General features: G+C 38.1%; 1 protein-coding gene across 6 annotated transcripts in view; it reads right to left on the bottom strand.

The window, feature by feature from the left end:
• Positions 1 to 15654, bottom strand: part of USP48 (ubiquitin specific peptidase 48) — a 148014-nt gene extending 132360 nt beyond the window's left edge. For 4 of the 6 annotated variants that reach the window (XM_029578102.1, XM_029578103.1, XM_029578105.1 and 1 more), the window contains exons 1-3: positions 14985 to 15118; positions 9356 to 9476; positions 587 to 743 (exon numbers count right to left, since the gene is read on the bottom strand). In XM_029578102.1, coding sequence (XP_029433962.1) covers positions 587 to 743; positions 9356 to 9476; positions 14985 to 15118 — 412 coding nt within the window. Of the gene's footprint in view, positions 1 to 586; positions 744 to 9355; positions 9477 to 14984 lie in introns of all 6 variants that reach the window. The other 2 variants (XM_029578101.1, XM_029578106.1) reach the window with 2 other exon arrangements.
• Positions 15655 to 17105: the final 1451 nt, after the last annotated feature.

Here is a 17105-nt window from a genome sequence, read left to right on the forward strand (position 1 = left end):
TCTACTATAATTTTAAGGGTATTTCAAAGAGTTACCCTGTTCAAAAAGAACCCAAAAAATACCTAGATGAAAAAACAGACTATTCAAAAAGAACCAAGGGTAACAGAGCTATTAAAGAGATCATAAGTGGGAGTGTTTTGAAAATATTTTAGGAGTTTTTGTAATTATAGATTATAAAAGTAATATATAAAAAATATAAAAAGAATAATATATAAAAAATATTTAAAAAATTGTCAGGTTTGGTGGATTCATCTGTGAGACCTATGATGTGAAATAAAAAAGGAAAAACTGTTTCACTTGATAGTCCAGCCATGTTGAGCGAAACTGTCCTTTAGAGATAAAGGTTCCCACTTATGATGGTCTCTTTACTAGCTGTTACCCTTGGTTCTTTTTGAACAGCCTGTTCAAAGAGAGAACAAACTAGAACCTACTAAATTAATACTTCCATACATAAAACACAAAAAATTTTCAAGACAATTGCATTTTGTTGTAGCAGCCCTGGGCTTATGGTTCATTTCTACATTCTGTATAAACTTATAGCATGAAACAAAAAAAAAAAGTGGCAAACTAAGAAGCTACCACCCACCTTTGTCTTCCTGAATACACTCCTCCGCTTTCTCTGCACTCCAGGCACTTTCGTACAAGTAAAGAGCTTCTCGAAGTTCCTTGTTAAGAAACCATACCTGCAGAAAAGTATTCACATAGCACGTGGCCCCAAGGTTTGTTAAGCCCACAAATGTGTTCTGAAAGACATGGAGAAGAAAGGGCTCAGAAGCTAATCATAACTGTTTATTTATTTATCATGATTTATATCTCACACTCTCCCAAGGTATGGAGCAGGGATCAAAATAAAACATGCATAAAAAACAAGAAAGGGACACATCATAAGAAAAAAATACCAGCAAAAAAAAATAAAAATGATAAGTTCAATATTAATTGATGGAATGAAGTCACAAGTTATATTCTCATCAGCGGAGGTGGAAAAGGAATGATTGATACAAACACATTAAAGGGCTTTATCATGAAAAATATAAAATGAAAAATTATTTTTAGATCACACATCACACAAAGTAAAAACGATACTGTAGTAAGATGTGAACAATAACCGCTTTTAAGGTTATTTTTCATTACACAGTACCGGACACCAAAACTTGGTATTTATTTTTTAGGTCCCTGTATTGCGTTAATGGTAAAAAAAAAAAAAAAGTGGGGTCTGCAAAAAAAAAAAAAAAGAGCTGGGATGAAATAGCACTGACCAGACATACAAACTTTAATACAATTCAAGAATGTAAAACACATTCCTGAACAAAAATGTCTTCAGAGCTTTTTTAAAGGCTTAAGAACATAAGTTGTTGCCATTTTGGGTCAGACTTAGGGTCCATCAAGCCCAGCATACTGTTTCCAACAGTGGCCAATCCAGGCTATAAGGCTTGTATATCTGAAAACATTTTTCTGTGCATTTGGCATCCTGTTTATAACAAAATGCTTCCCATTCAGTAGTTCTTTAAACAAAAAAAATCTATAATGTCTAGTCTTAGAAAAGTTGGTCAATTCACAGCTTATGCATCTTTTAACCCATTTAATCAAATATATATTTATATAGCTCTTGGGTATCAAATATTAATGGCATTGGTCATGAAATATGAACAAACAAGGCTTTTATTTAAAATTATGTATATACCGTTTAGCAATAAAGTATTGAACAAAATAGTTTACAATAAAATAAAAGAAAAAAATGAAAAAAAAAACCAAGAGTAGGAAAACTACATACATAAAAATTATATAAATGAAAACAAACATTATAAAAAATATTGTTAAAAACTATTAATAATTAAAGAAAAAGAAGGAAGAAGCAGCAAGTGGAATAGAATCATGGTAACAACGGTGTATAGTGGAATTAAGTGTGTTTTGTGTTGGTGATGGCAAAAGCTTTTGAGAATAGGTATGTTTTTAATGATTTCTTTAGAATTTGAGATTTGATGAAGAGAGATCGTTAAATAGTTCCATAATAATGGACCTGCGATTGAAAAAGCTCTTTTTCTGGTGATATCTGAGGGGGTCATTTATCAAAATGCGAAAAGCCCCATTAACGCATGCGATAGGCTCTTAACGCATGCGATAGCACCATATCATATGGTGCGATGCAAATTCCAAAAATAGGAGGAGTTAGGGGCGGAAAGTGGGCTGGGTTAGACTGTCTGCGAAGAGCTATCGCACAGCCATAACGCCGATTTTAACTACACCTCTTTCGATTGCGTTAGGCTGTGCGATAGTTGCCGTGACCATGCGGTAAGGTTTCCTCGCCATTTGCGATGTCTCCCGTAAGGCCTATTTCAGGGGAATTAAAGGTCCCAGAGCCTTGGGGGGAGAGAGAGAGAGAGAGAGAGACTGGCCATAATACCATGGCCCGTAGGTAGGTATTTGTATCCCTATAGTAAGCCCACCTAGTAACTCGAGGTGGGGGTTAGGGGCCACTTTGACATTCTACGTGACACCTACGAAAAGAACAGTGGTCTCTTGTGAAGATTCATTGGCCTTCGAAGTGAGGAAACTCACTCCAAGATGAGATTTGGGCAAGGTTCTCTCAACCTAGCTTGATGTTACCCAGGTAGACAGTCCATCAAGCTACGTGACACCACTGTTCGTAGGTGTCACGTAGAATGTCAAAGTGGCCCCTAACCCCCTACGCTCTTACCTAACCCCCACCTCGAGTTACTAGGTGGGCTTACCTATAGGGATACAAATACCTACCTATGGGCCATGGTATTATGGCCAGTCTCTCTCTCTCTCTCTCTCTCGTTCTCGTCTGGGACCATTAACAATGGTCCCCCAGTGGTTGAATGCAGGAAATACAACAGGTCTGGCACTTATCGCAATTTGCACTAACTTAGCCCTTCGCACAGGTAATTAGTGTAAATTGCGATAAATGCTATATTAGCATAAAACACACCCCTTTTGCTATTGCATGCGGTACTTACCGGATTTTGATAAATCCAGGTCTAAATGAGCTAGACATATTGAAGGGATGTCTAATAAATTTTTGTTTAGAGATCTTAAGTGCCTAGATGGTTTATAGATCCAAAGAATGGAACAGAGCCAAACTGAAGATGGATTATGTAGTAGTGAGTGAACAATGGATAATATTTTATAAAGAATTCTTAATTTGATGGGTAGCCAATGTAAAGAGTATAGAGTTGGAGTGATATGACTTGACAGGTGAGCCTAGTAAAATGCGGGCGGCAGAATTTTGTATAAGCTGTAAAAGGTTGGACTGCAGAGACTAGAAGTCCCAAGTAAAGTCCATTACAGTAGTCCAAGCCTGAGAAAATTAAGGACTGAAGAACAGTATTTTAGCACAAAAGATCATATGACTAACAGCAATTAAAAAAAAAAAAGCATAAAATTGTCAGTTCCTAGATGTACTTCAAATGAAAGAAAAGTAAACTTTAAAGATGTATTAAGCAATATGCAGAAAAACACGAAAGCATAACAAAATTAAATCAAAGAACATATACACCAAAAAATTCTCCAATTACACTGCTTGTGCAATATTTAGAAAAATATATATTTAATTTTTCTATTCATGTGGTGCGAATACCAAACATTGTCTGAACACAATCTAAACAATTACGATTTTTCAATTTTGTGTTAGACATGTTTTCCATATACCGTATTTTTCACTCGGTAAGATGCACTTTTTTTCCCCCCAAAAGTGGGGGGGAAATATCTGTGCATCTTATGGAGCGAATATAAAAAAAATAAATAATTAACTACAACCCCCCCACCCTCCTGACCTCCCCAATTCTTGCCAAAAGTCCTTGGTGGTCCAGCGGGGGTCCTGGGAGCGATTTCCTGCTCTTGGGCCGTTGGTTGCCAGTAATCAAAATGGCGCCGGTGACCTTTGCCCTTACTATGTGATGGGGGCTACTGGTGCCATTGGTCAGCCCCTGTCACATGGTAGGAGCAATAGATGGCTAGCGCCATCTTGGGAGGTGGAGGTCAGGAGGGTGGGGGGTTGTAGTTAATTAAATTCGAAGGGTTGGGGTGGGGGGGGGTTTTGGGGGTATTTTTCCACGAAAGAGAACGATAAATGTTTTCTGATCCGGGGAGTGGACCAAAATGGCCCTCCCCAGACCCGAAAACAAAACAGGGACAAAACAAGTTGTATGCACACCCCTAATTTGCTCCATAAGACGCACAGACGCCCAGGAAAAGAGCCGGTTTAACACACCATTTTTTTTTTTAATTTTCCCCCTCTGAATCCTAGGTGCATCTTATAGAGCAAAAAATATGGTAAGTGTTAAATTGCATTTCTCTCTAAATAACCTGTGTCATATTTCCTGGTTTCATCATAATCTTGAGAAAAATCTCACAGATTCAATGTCTGCAACCGAACCAAGGAGTTGGTTCAGAGGGTAGCTACTAAAATGGCCAATGGTCTTCATTCTAAAGCAAATGGGGATAGATTGAAAGATCTAAACATGTACACCGTGAAGGAAAGGTGAGATAGGGGAGATATGATAGAGATGGAGGTGGGCCTCTTTCAGAGGAAAGGACACTCTAGAATAAGGGGTCATAGATTAGTTCTGAGTCACCCTCATCCTAAGAAAATATTTAACAGAGAGGATAGTGGATGCATGGTACAGCATCCATAGAGGTGGAAGAGACATGGCCAATATCTGAATTCAAGAAGGCATGAGATAAACACAGAGGATCTCTAATGGAGGGGTAGGGATCATAAAGCTGAGTAGTTGGTATGGATAGGCAGACTGAATAAGCCGTAATGGTCTTTTTTTCTTCCATCATGTTTCTATGTTTCTAAGACAACAAAAATTGGCTTTGGATAAAAAGCAACATCTTACAAGTGGTCAAGCTTCTGCAGTTGCAGCTGAGATATATCCTTAGCAGTACTGACATGAATAACTGGACAGGCTATATTGGCAAATGGCCTTTTTCTGCCCTTACCTACTATGTTACTGTACAAATACAAAACCTAGAGCCTAAACGGAAACCTATTAAAATTCATAATCAAATGCTAACTAAGGCAACATGGAACAAGTCTCAATATAATTTTCTGTTGCTGTCTATATTGAGACTTGTACCCAAAAAAACAAAGCGGAAGCCGATCCAATATTGCTGGTAAGCGAAGAGACAAAAGATGATCTGTGTAAAAGAAGCAATATTCGGTGTAATAGAAGCAATATTGGATCGGCTTCCGCTTTGTTTTTTGGGTACAAGTCTCAATATAGACAGGCCCAAAAAGCACAGAGGAAGGCGGTCTAAAAAAGCCGTGAGGAATAAAAAGAAGAGTAGCCGAAAGTCCTTCAAAAATCCTTTATTGATTGCCCGACTCTAGGCCTGAGTTTCGCCCAACAAAGGGCTGCTTCAGGGGCTATAAAAGATAATAAATAATAAACACTATATAATTTAAACAATTAGATGATTATAAAATATAAATATATAAAATAAATGAAAATTGCAATTAAAATATAATTAAAAACAGCTCTACTAAAACAGTTACATTACACAGTTCTAGAAGAATAAAATGTTAATTGTAATGCAACAGAGAACAGAGGAGTGATGGAGGGATGGAAGGTGCAAATAGAATTACAACAAGATGGAAACAATAGCTCAAAACTATTAGTAAAAAATAATCTTGGACCATAACATTCTAGGCAAATCCTCATATGCTAATGACAATTAGAAAATTAAGAATCAAAAAACAATGTTTAAGAAACATACCTAGATGGAATTTGAATTGGCATATGCATAGGTAAGCTCTATCCGTAGGATTACATCACAAGTTTAAATATAAAAATAACTATTAGTATAAAAATTATCAAAAAGATGCAGTGATAATTAGATGGGTGTTAAAAATAAATAGAAAATTGTGAATCATAATTACCTCGCTTAAATCACATCAATGGACTTACAAGGTTTACCCTGTCCATTAATCCACACAGATGTTATATATTGATCCAACAATCAAGAATTTCTTGATTGTATTTGTAGCAGCTTCAAATTTGACTGAAAACGATATATGTAGAAAGCAAATAGGAAGATCAATGCCATTAATAAAGCAGTATTCTTGATCTATAGTAAGAAAAACAATTTTTGTGTTCTCGCTACAGTAACATTGTTACTGTAGCGAGAACACAAAAAAAAATTTTTTTTTCTTACTATATATTCGTTCACTGTCACGAAATCTGGAGTTGTCGCTCCAAAAATAGCTTTTATAGAATATTATGTCTTATGCCCACACCTCATCGAGCTTTTTTGTAAATTCAATTTTGCAATATATTTTCCATTCTTAATGGATTAATTAGATCAAGAATACTGCTTAATTATTAATGGCATTGATCTTCCTATTTGCTTTCTACATATATCGTTTTCAGCCGCTACAAATACAATCAAGAAATTCTTGATTGCTGGATCAATATATAACATCTGTGTGGATTAATGGACAGGGTAAACCTGCAAGTCCATTGATGTGATTTAAGCGAGGTAATTATGATTCACAATTTTCTATTTATTTTTAACACCCATCTAATTATCACTGCATCTTTTTGATAATTTTTATACTAATAGTTATTTTTATATTTAAGCTTGTGATGTAATCCTACGGATAGAGCTTACCTATGGATATGCCAATTCAAATTCCATCTAGGTATGTTTCTTAAACATTGTTTTTTGATTCTTAATTTTCTAATTGTCATTAGCATATGAGGATTTGCCTAGAATGTTATGGTCCAAGATTATTTTTTACTAATAGTTTTGAGCTATTGTTTCCATCTTGTTGTAATTCTATTTGCACCTTCCATCCCTCCATCACTCCTCTGTTCTCCGTTGCATTACAATTAACATTTTCTTCTTCTAGAACTGTGTAATGTAACTGTTTTAGTAGAGCTATTTATGCGTCTGTTTTTAATTATATTTTAATTGCAATTTTCATTTATTTTATATATTTATATTTTATAATCATCTAATTGTTTAAATTATATAGTATTTATTATTTATCTTTTATAGCCCCTGAAGCAGCCCTTTGTTGGGCAAAACTCAGGCCTAGAGTCGGGCAATCAATAAAGATTTTTGAAGGACTTTCAGCTACTCTTCTTTTTATTCCTCAATATAGACAGGAACAGGAAATTTAGTTACCATCAACCAAAAAAAAAGAATATGACAGGTAAATATAACAAAAGTATCAGAAACATGGGGCGGTTTGGAATCCTTTTCCCAATTGGAGTTTCATCAGACAGTCTGTGTGGGACATTTCTTGCTGCAGTGTGAGTTATTGCCTGCTTAAAGATTTCTTCTTTGAATTCTGACGCCAGTGGGAGGAGCTAGAGGCGCACATAAGATCCGCGGCCAGAGAGAGCTCACCGGGCGGTTTGGAATCTTTTTCCCAATTGGAGTTTCATCAGACAGTCTGTGTGGGACATTTCTTGCTGCAGTGTGAGTTATTGCCTGCTTAAAGATTTCTTCTTTGAATTCAGACGCCAGTGGGAGGAGCTAGAGGCGCGCATAAGATCCGCGCCTCTGCGGCGCCCCGCTGCCGCTGGTGCTCCGCCAAAGCCGGGCGCGGCTTTGTCCGGCTTAGTCCGGATTTGTACGGATTTTAGGGATGGTATTTTCTTTTTTAAAGAATAATTTTTATTCTTATTTCTTGACTAGGAAAACTCCAAACCTCTCCATAAGAGATTTTTCTGTGTATTAGCTAGTTAGTATAAGAGCTAACTCAAGAATTTAGGTAAAGTTTTAGAAAATTTTCCTTTTTTCAAATATGCCTCATAAGAGAAAAGCCAAGGTAAGGGTTTTTCCAGCTGAACCCTCTCCCTTGTTACAACAACGCCTAATTCCTGAATATGCACTATCAGCCATATCACAGGGGAGTGCTAGTCCCATTGGGGTAGTGGGGGGTAGGGACACCGCTATCACTGGGCGAAATATCTTTAAGCCCCCTAGAACCTCGCCAGCTGCTTACAGCTTCCCCCCTAATACCCTCCATGGTTGTTGTTGGAAATGGAGATATTTCTACCACAGTACAACAAACAACTGGAGACCATGGAGAGGATTTAGTGATAGTTAGGTCCTCCACACCAGAAGGCAAATCTGGGGTAGTAGAGGATGAAGGGATTAAAGAACTATCAGCTGTGTCCATAGAGTCCCTGGCGGACATGATCAGAAAGCTGTCTGTTAGCATCCAAGAACAGTCATTAATTTTAAGAAATGTTTCTCAGAAGTTAGATTTTGTATCTCAAGATCAGAAAATTCTTACAGATCAGTGTGTGCAGATACAATCTCTAGGAGAAGAAGTTAAGGGATTGAAAGACTTGTCATCAGTTATTTCCCGAGATAAGTTGGCAACATCTAGAAAAATGGAGTTTTTGGAAAACTCCATTAAATTTTTGAATATACGGGTTTTAAATTTTCCAAAAATTAAAGAAGAACCATTGCTTACTACCTTCAAGAAATATTTGATGGAAAATTTAAAAATTCCATCAGATAATAGTACCAGATATAAAGAGGATAGTTCAACTATCTAATAAGCAATCTTCCAATGATAATGCAGAAAGAAATCCCATAGATTTTCAGAATTTAACAAGATTTCTTGAAGAATCTCAGGTGGAGATACTCACACATATTACACTTCTAATTACTTTTCAATTTGAACAGGAAAAGAATTTAGTGATGAAAGCATATTTTAAAAATATGGATATTAATTTCATGGGTAATAAGGTCAGGTTATTTCCTGACCTAGCAAGGTGTACTCAGGTACGCCAAAAGGCTTTTTTATTATTAAAACCTGAAGCTGAGGCATTAGGTGCTATAATGAAAATAAAATATCCATGTAAATGTATGTTAAAACTTCGAGGAACAACATATATTTTCTTTGAAATAAATCAGTTAAGAGATTTCTTGAAAGCAAAACAACAGGTTCTGAATGAAGGAAATATTAATGAGGTTAATAAAGAATAAAAGGCTGTATCTTATACAATTGTTATTGTTAGAATATTCTATCTAATGTTGCACAGAAACCTCTTGCAAGTATTACCTCTTTGATGTTTTAGCAATGACAAGCACAAAGATATGATAGTATTTCCTGAAATTTATATTTGTAATTTTATTGAATACCATTGTGTTCTGTCAGCTATTGTATTTCACTACAAAGTGTATAAATTATCTTTGTAATTTGTTAAAAAATTTAATAAAGAGAAATTGGAAAAAAGAAAAAAAAAGTATCAGAAACATTCCAATTAGAAAAATACAGGCACGTGGGTTTAATTAACTCCAATTTAATCAGTCAAAAGCAAATCTTGATCTATTCTGAAAATTAAATTTAGTTAAGAAAACCTACCTTCTTCCTCCGTTCAAAGTTTGGATCATCAATGTTGTGAAAGGTATTTTCATCTATTTCTCCCAACCAGACATGCTCACCAATGCCAACTAAACAGTTTGGGTTCCCTTTGCAGTTTCTTCTACAAAATAAAGAAAAACATAAGCAAAACAAAATATTTTTAAATTATAGCATCTCATTATGTTGCACTTTCATTACTGCAGTCCAATGCATTTGCATTATAATTCACCTACCAGAAACAAAGCAATATAAAAGAGGTGTTAACTATTTATATGCGCAATTCTTAATATTCTTATACTTTTCCAACATAACCAAAATATTTTGTTTGGATACACAATCTGATAAACTACACCCTATAGTTTAAAGCAGTGGTTCTCAACCAGTGTGTCACCAACAGATAGGAGGTGCGCCATCAAACATTTTATTTAGCAAGCTTATACTTCCTAAATCAGCCACATGTGCCTGCTGCTTGAGGAGAGTGCAGATCAGGGAGTAATTATGTTTTTTGGTCTAAAAAAGTACCCAAACAAACTAGTAAGTGCAAGTATGTGCACGTAGAGTACTTTTTCCAACTCATTTTTCAAAAGGGAATATTTTCCCTTTGGAAATTGGCACAAACTCTATGGGTAACAACCTCTTTATGGACTTTATACTTACTGCACAGGGTTTGAAAGTTGCCCCAGAGAGTCTGGCTTCTCAGGGTTTCAGTATTTGCAAATTTCTGTTTTTAATTTATGGTCCTTTATTCTAAATAGATAAGGGTCAGTCTATGCTCTGCGTGTGTGACAGAGGTGAGGGATTCTGCTGACTACCATGTAGGTTCTGTGTAGAGATCTTTAGAAGTCCAGTTTGGTTTGGTTTTCCAACAGGAAGCATATTGTGTTCTATATTTGCAGTGTTGTATTTTTCATAGGTAGGGTTGTTGCTGTTTGAATCCGGGATGTTAAAGTATCTGTCAGGGGAGGCATTGGAAATGCTGTTTCTGAGGGGATACCAGAATTAGAATATGGTTTTTTTTGTATAGTAAGCTGAAAAGGGAAACATTTTACAGTCTGGAATACTGATACACTGACTTTAGGAATAAAGCTTCTATAGCCAAGTCCAAAAGCAAAGAACATTCAAGTACCACATAAAAACATTGCAATAATTTTGTTATGGGTTTGCTTGTAACTATTATTATCCTTAATACATGGCATGAGCAGGGGTGGGCAATTCCGGTCCTCGAGGGCTGCAAACCGGTTGGGTTTTCAGGATATCCCTAATGAATATGCATGAAAACGATTTGCATAAGACTGAGGCAGAGTGCATGCAAATCTCTCTCGTGCATATTCATTAGGGATATCCTGAAAACCCAACCAGTTTGCGGCCCTCGAGGACTGGAATTGCCCATCCCTGAGCATGAGGGTAACCTGCACAAAGCAGCAGTTACTACCTTTAACAAACACATGGAGGTAACCTGCATGGAGCAGTAGTTACTGCCATGGGAAGCTTGCTGGGCAGACTGAAGTCAGCTTTGCAATCTTACTCTGTCTCAATCTGCTGGCAGGGAAGCATAACCAACTGTTCCTGAGTCCATCTGGCTACACGCTAGGAAAGCTGTACTTTTGCAGAAAAGTTATTTTTGGGAGAGAAAATTACATCGCAAAATCAACATTAAATGGACTATTGGTGGAAGTTGCAAACAGTCATTGCATGGTGCATTCAGAACATTTTAGTATTTATGAACTACTCTGCATGTATTTTCATATGATATAGCTCAGCAGGTGTTGAAAATGTTTGGAAAACTGGGATATAAGCCCAAATTTTTATTTATGTAAAGGCATTTACTACCCACCCTTCCTATGTTCAGAGCATGGTACAATGTGGAACATATACAGACAATAGAGAGGAGGGAAGGTAATGTAATAGTATTTTTTTTCTTACTTTGCATTTTAAAACTCTCTCTACCCTCTCTTCTCTCCTCCCCCACCATTTCCTTTTTGATGGTGAATGGCAACTCCTCTCCCACTGAGACTCAGGCCAAGCCTTTGACCGCAGCTGCTCGCCTGCCAAGGCCCAAGCCAAACCCCAATGGAAGTTGCTCTCTCACCTAGGCCTGGCTCCTCTCCTCCCAGCCACAACCAGGAGTGCCTCTTCTGACTAAGTTTACCTCTGCTTCCAAGTCCAGAATCAAGTAGAAACATAGAAACAGAAATGATGGCAGAAAAGGACCAAATGGTCCACCCGGTTTGCCCAGCAAGCTTATGCTATCTGCCAAACTCTGCAGGTTACCCCCATGCTTATCAGTTTCCCAGACTGTAAAAGTCAGGGCTCTCCTTGGATGCTGTTTGAATCCAATTTCTATTAACCCTTGCTGTGAAAGCAGAGAGCAATGTTGGAGTTGCATCAAAAGTATCAGGCTTATTAGTTAAGGGTAGTAAAAGCCGCATCAGCAAATTACCCCCATGCTTATTTGTTCCCCAAACCATTAAAGTCGGGGCCCTCGTTGGCTGCTGTCTGAATCCAATTCCCCTTTTCCCACTGCCGTTGAAGCAGAGAGCAATGATGGAATTGCATTAACAGTATCAAGGTTTATTTGTTAAGGGTGGCAACCGTCACACTAGAAAGTTACACCCATGCACTCTTTTCTTTTTTTCCATCCTCTAGCCTTTAGGGATCCACAGTGTTTATCCCATGCCTCTTTGAACTCCTTTACTGTTTTCATCTTCACCACCTCCTCCAGAAGGGTATTCCAGGTCTTCACCACCCTCTCAGTGAAGAATTATTTCCTGACATTGGTTCTGAGTCGTCCTCCCTGGAGTTTTATTTCACGACCCCTAGTTCTATAGATTTTTTGCAGCCCTGCACCCAATCATACTATTAATGTAAAACAATTGTAGGAAAAAACTAGCTAATGTAACCTAAGTTATTCCTAGGTTCACCATAAGCCTGGCATCTACTCTATTGAAAATGGTCTTGTTTTGATAAGGATGAGGTCATTCTTAATTGGATAGAAGTAGAAAAGTGCTACATATCCATGCATATGTGCTATGAATAGGGACTTTCATTTTCCTTTTTTAACTTATTTTTTCCTGGGAATATATCAGAGTTTATTATAACGAACAAAAACTGGAGAAAATCAATTGAAAAACTGAGTCATTTTCTGGGTAAATATCGGAGTCTATTTTTGTGGGCAGAAGCCAGGACAATAAAATATTATTAAGCAGATTCTCACTCGCCGAACTCAGCAACATCCCCTTCTCTACCCCATCCCTAGCAGGACCCACGCTCTCTCCCCACCTGCCAAGAATCCTCCTCTCTCCCTCCCCCCCAGCATTTATTCTTATTGGTAGTAGCCCCAAGATTCTCTTCTTCAACTGAATGCTGACAGTTCCCGTGATCTGCAAGCACTGCACTTCTGTTGTTGTGCAGGGCCTGGGAGCCTGCCAGCTGTAATTCTGATGGGCAAGGCCTGCTTCAAATGCATTTGTATTAAATTTAAAGCCACAATGCTAAAAGTTTTAATAACACACATATGAGACCCTCATAATGCTGAGCCTGACATGCGCGCTTACTGCAGTTCCATTTTGTCAAATTGTTAGGAAAGCTAAGCTTTGTCACTGCTCATTATATATAATTACTAGGTCTCAATTTTTTTTCCTTTTTTGGTGCCCTTGTGAACTGTACACTACTCAAACTTTACCAAACAATATTATTTTGAACAGATGTATTCTAGAGAATGGAGTTAGTTCTTCCCCAAGCTTAATCCAGACCATTTCCCACATAAATATTTTATATTGTATGCATGTTGAAAGCCCACAGTGTTCAAAATAATATGTTTTGGTAAAGTTCATGAGTAGTTCACAAGGGCACAAAAAAAAGAAAGGAAAAAAATGTAAGAGATCCTGTGATTACATTAATAAGCAGTGACAACTCTTAGCATTCCTAAACCTTTGACAAAATGGAACTGCTGTAAGTGAGCGTGTAAGGCTCAGCATTATGAGGATCTCATATGAATACAACCAGCAGAAGTAGATGATGTATCCAGTTACAACTTTGTTTAGTATTAGGTTTTAGTGTCCTGCCTTTTTCTGTTTTTTTAATATTTATTTTTTTTATATTTGATGCAGTTATATTTATTTTTACAAATATGCTTTTATGTCTTTTGTGATTTGAAGTGTCTCTCATAGTTAAGAATTGTTCTTTTAAGTTTTCTTGGCTTTTATGGTATTGTTTATGTTTATTTTATGACACTGTAAACAGTTGTGATGGAACCTCTCTAAACAACGGTATATAAAATTGTATAAATAAATAAATATGTGCATTATTAAAACTTTTAGCACTGTGCCTTTAAATTTGATGTCAAATGCATTTGCGGTACCAAACAGCAGGCACTTTGGCTGCTTAGGGAGGGAGGTGGAATTTGAAACATGGCATGCGCTTTGGCCCACAGTGGCTTCCAGCAATGCCTGAAGGCCTTGAAATGCTCTAGAGCAGCTCCTAAAATGAAGGTAAATATCTGTTTAAACTGTCACTTTTGGAAAAATCTGGGAATTTATGGTGAAAATCAGTTTAAACTGAAGATGAAGGACCAGAGCTATGAGATACATTTATTACTTCAATATAAATACACTGAATTACTAGCATTTTGCCTTTGCCTACAAACATGCAACTTGGACAAGAGTAATTGACATACTATGCCAACAGGCCAAAACTGAAGACGTAATAAAAGGGATCTAGTAACTTAAAAAACTCATCATCTTTGGATAGCCAAATGAAAGGTATCACAAAAAGCTACAAATACAGCTACCTGAAGCACCAATGTGTTTATTAGACCTGTACTCAGTGGGCAATTTTCAAACATCCTACATAATTACATTCTTCACAGGTTTTATCACATGTCCTTTACCCAAATTTTTAGATGAATTACACAAGTTCTTTCCTTTTGAAAATTCATGTAAATATGCAAGTTAAAACTGCCAGGTACTTTGCACCTTTTTTTTTTTTATACAGGTGGTCTAGAGGGAAAAAAATGAGCACACATGCTTTTAAAGAAGTCATGTACTTGCACTATTTTCTTCCCCTAAACTTGCCTCCAGAATGCCTCCTAACAATCCTGCTAAAATCAGATGCACTGGGACCTGTGCTTACTTTTAGCTAGGCTGAGGGCAAATTTCAGACAAGGCAATCTAAAAGCATTTTCCCATAGCCACAGAATGGGAGAAAAGCCTTAGTACATCAGGTCCTGCGCTTTAATACATTTTAACGCGACTTGATGGCTTTCAAAATTGCCCTCTAATTATATCCTCACTTCCATCAATATGCAAAACGGCTCTAGCCGGATTAACTGATTGTTTAGTCAATTGTGATATACTTGATAATTTAATATAATACGGATGAATTTACGTCAGCCACTCGGTTAATCAGCAGGCAGTTTTTCCATGTTGTAAATCAAATTCATTTTATCTACTTTTTTTTTGTAACACTACTTTCAAAAACCATATTAATTCTCTCCTCGCTGGCATATTAGCGCAGTTGACATTCACATGCATTGTTCTTAGCAACTAAACAAATACTAATCAGAAGTCTGAGGCTCCATAAGCGTGGGACACGGGAACAGAGCAATGGCGGGAAGGCTCTAGCCCGTTACCTGCATATCCCTCGAACGCAGGGCTCCAGGCAGACTCGGTACGCCATTTCTATATGCTCCTGCCCCACTTCCTCTGGCTTCACTGTCTCCGTCCAACGCCAGGCCGCCTTCTCTAGCTGAAGCCGCGGGGCCATCTTCCGGCCTCCCCCAGGCCTCCGGCAACGCCACCGCTAGAGGCACCTCGGCCGAGCCCAGAGGGCGCAACTTCCAGGCCGGTGCCGAGGCCTGTACCACACCTGCCAAAAAGCTGCAGAAACTCTTGGACTCGCTACAGCGCACGCATAAACCGCTGCTTATTCCTGTATTTTCCTAAGCCACAACACAATTTTTTATTATTTGTACGCCACAGAACAAGTCCAGGATATGATTTTCTTTTTTTTTTTTTTTTTTCCGCCGCTCCTCAGATAGGCCAAGGGCGCGCTCCCGCTTTCCTCAACGAAGGTGTCAAGGAATGCGCGAGGGGAAAACCTGGGGGTCGCGAGACTGCCCACACGGTTGGGTTTGTTTTTTTTTTTTTTTACCACACCCCCTGCCAAAGGGAAAGGTGGGTGAGAGAAACGACGCAAGCGCCAACCGAGATTTCAGCGTGCGCGTTCACGACGGCTCCTAAGGTGTTTCACGTAGACTCTGCGAGCGCGAGCGCGAACGCGCCCTCGCGCCCCCTCCACCTGCAGGGGCTACAACTTCGGCGCGCGCAGCCAAGACACGCTACGTAAAGTGGAGCGTTCCGGAACAAGGAGGGCTCGTAGCGAGCGATAAGCGTGCCGGAGTGTGTGCATTCGCAATATGGCGATTTCCTCAACCGCATTCGAGAACTTTTTAGCGTTTTTTCATTTTCCATCGAAAACGTTTGCCGTTTTTTAATAACAGTCCCATATTTTTGCGTTTAGAATTTAATGTAATTGCATTTTTGTACGGGACTAATTCTTGAAGTCCGTAAATATATGTTGGAAACTGTGCCAATATTTAGTTGCTTTAGTTTTGCCATACAGTAGATCATATATTTAACACGCTGTAAAGCGAGAGGAATGGCGTCACAAGCGAGGATACAGTGACTACGAATACCTCACGTGACTGCGGAGCTGACGCCAAAATAAGCGACGTCACGTGGCGACAGATCGGCTAAAGCTGGCTGACTTATGCTAAGGCTGTGTTTATGTTGGAGGCTCTTCGCAGTTTTTGGCAGATGTTTGGCGTAGAGCTGCTGAGTTATGTAGACGATCATGGACTCTTCAGAGCTACAACAATATGGAGGGTTTCAGCGAAATATAGACTCAATAGCACACGAACATGCTTTCAGGGTGCAGAGAGGGTATTCCCAGCGTGGTCGGTGCCTTCATTTTTTTCTGCGTTCCTAGTTGGAAGACCATGTTCTCATTAAAGCTGTTGTGCCTCCTAGCCCCTGCAAAATTTAGAAGCCTAATGTACTAAAAAGACTTCTCATATTTTATGTCTGTGGGAAAACGCTCACTATGGAGGGCTCTTATTTTATGCTGTCTTCCAGAAAGCACCTTTAAGTGAATTCTCAAGTGACTGAAAAGCCCAATTCTTGTACCATAAACACTCATTTCAGATCAGAGGCAGTGGAACACCTTTCTGGTTGCTTGGGGAGGAAGGAAAACAAAGAAACCTAGGTGCTCCCCTAACCCCACATACCACCTGTTTCTTACAGTGGGCCCAGTATTCAAAATGAAACCTTTAAGTTAACCGGTTGAGACTTATCCAATTAACTTAAATGAGATATTCAGCAACACTGCTAAATTGCTGGATGTTTGTATACAAGTTTCTACTTAGCAGTAGAAGTTATATCCAGCAAAATTAGACCTTATCTGATTAACTTAACTGGATAAATTGAATATAGGTACTTATCAGGTTAAGTTGACTATCCAGGTATCTACTTAGCTGGATAAATGACTTATCTGGTTAAATAGTATTTCAATATTGGCCTCTTACATGTTCACACTTAATGTCATTCTTTCCTACATACATTCTTTGCATAATACAAATAGGGGTAATTTTGTAACAGCCCATTTAAATCAGATGGCAAATATATGCATAAGTTACACCAACTTTCAAATGCACATTATTTCATCTGGTAATTTGTATGCAGGAAATGTTGGC

Source organism: Rhinatrema bivittatum, chromosome 15, assembly GCF_901001135.1.
Source record: "Rhinatrema bivittatum chromosome 15, aRhiBiv1.1, whole genome shotgun sequence".
NCBI lineage: Eukaryota > Metazoa > Chordata > Amphibia > Gymnophiona > Rhinatrematidae > Rhinatrema > Rhinatrema bivittatum.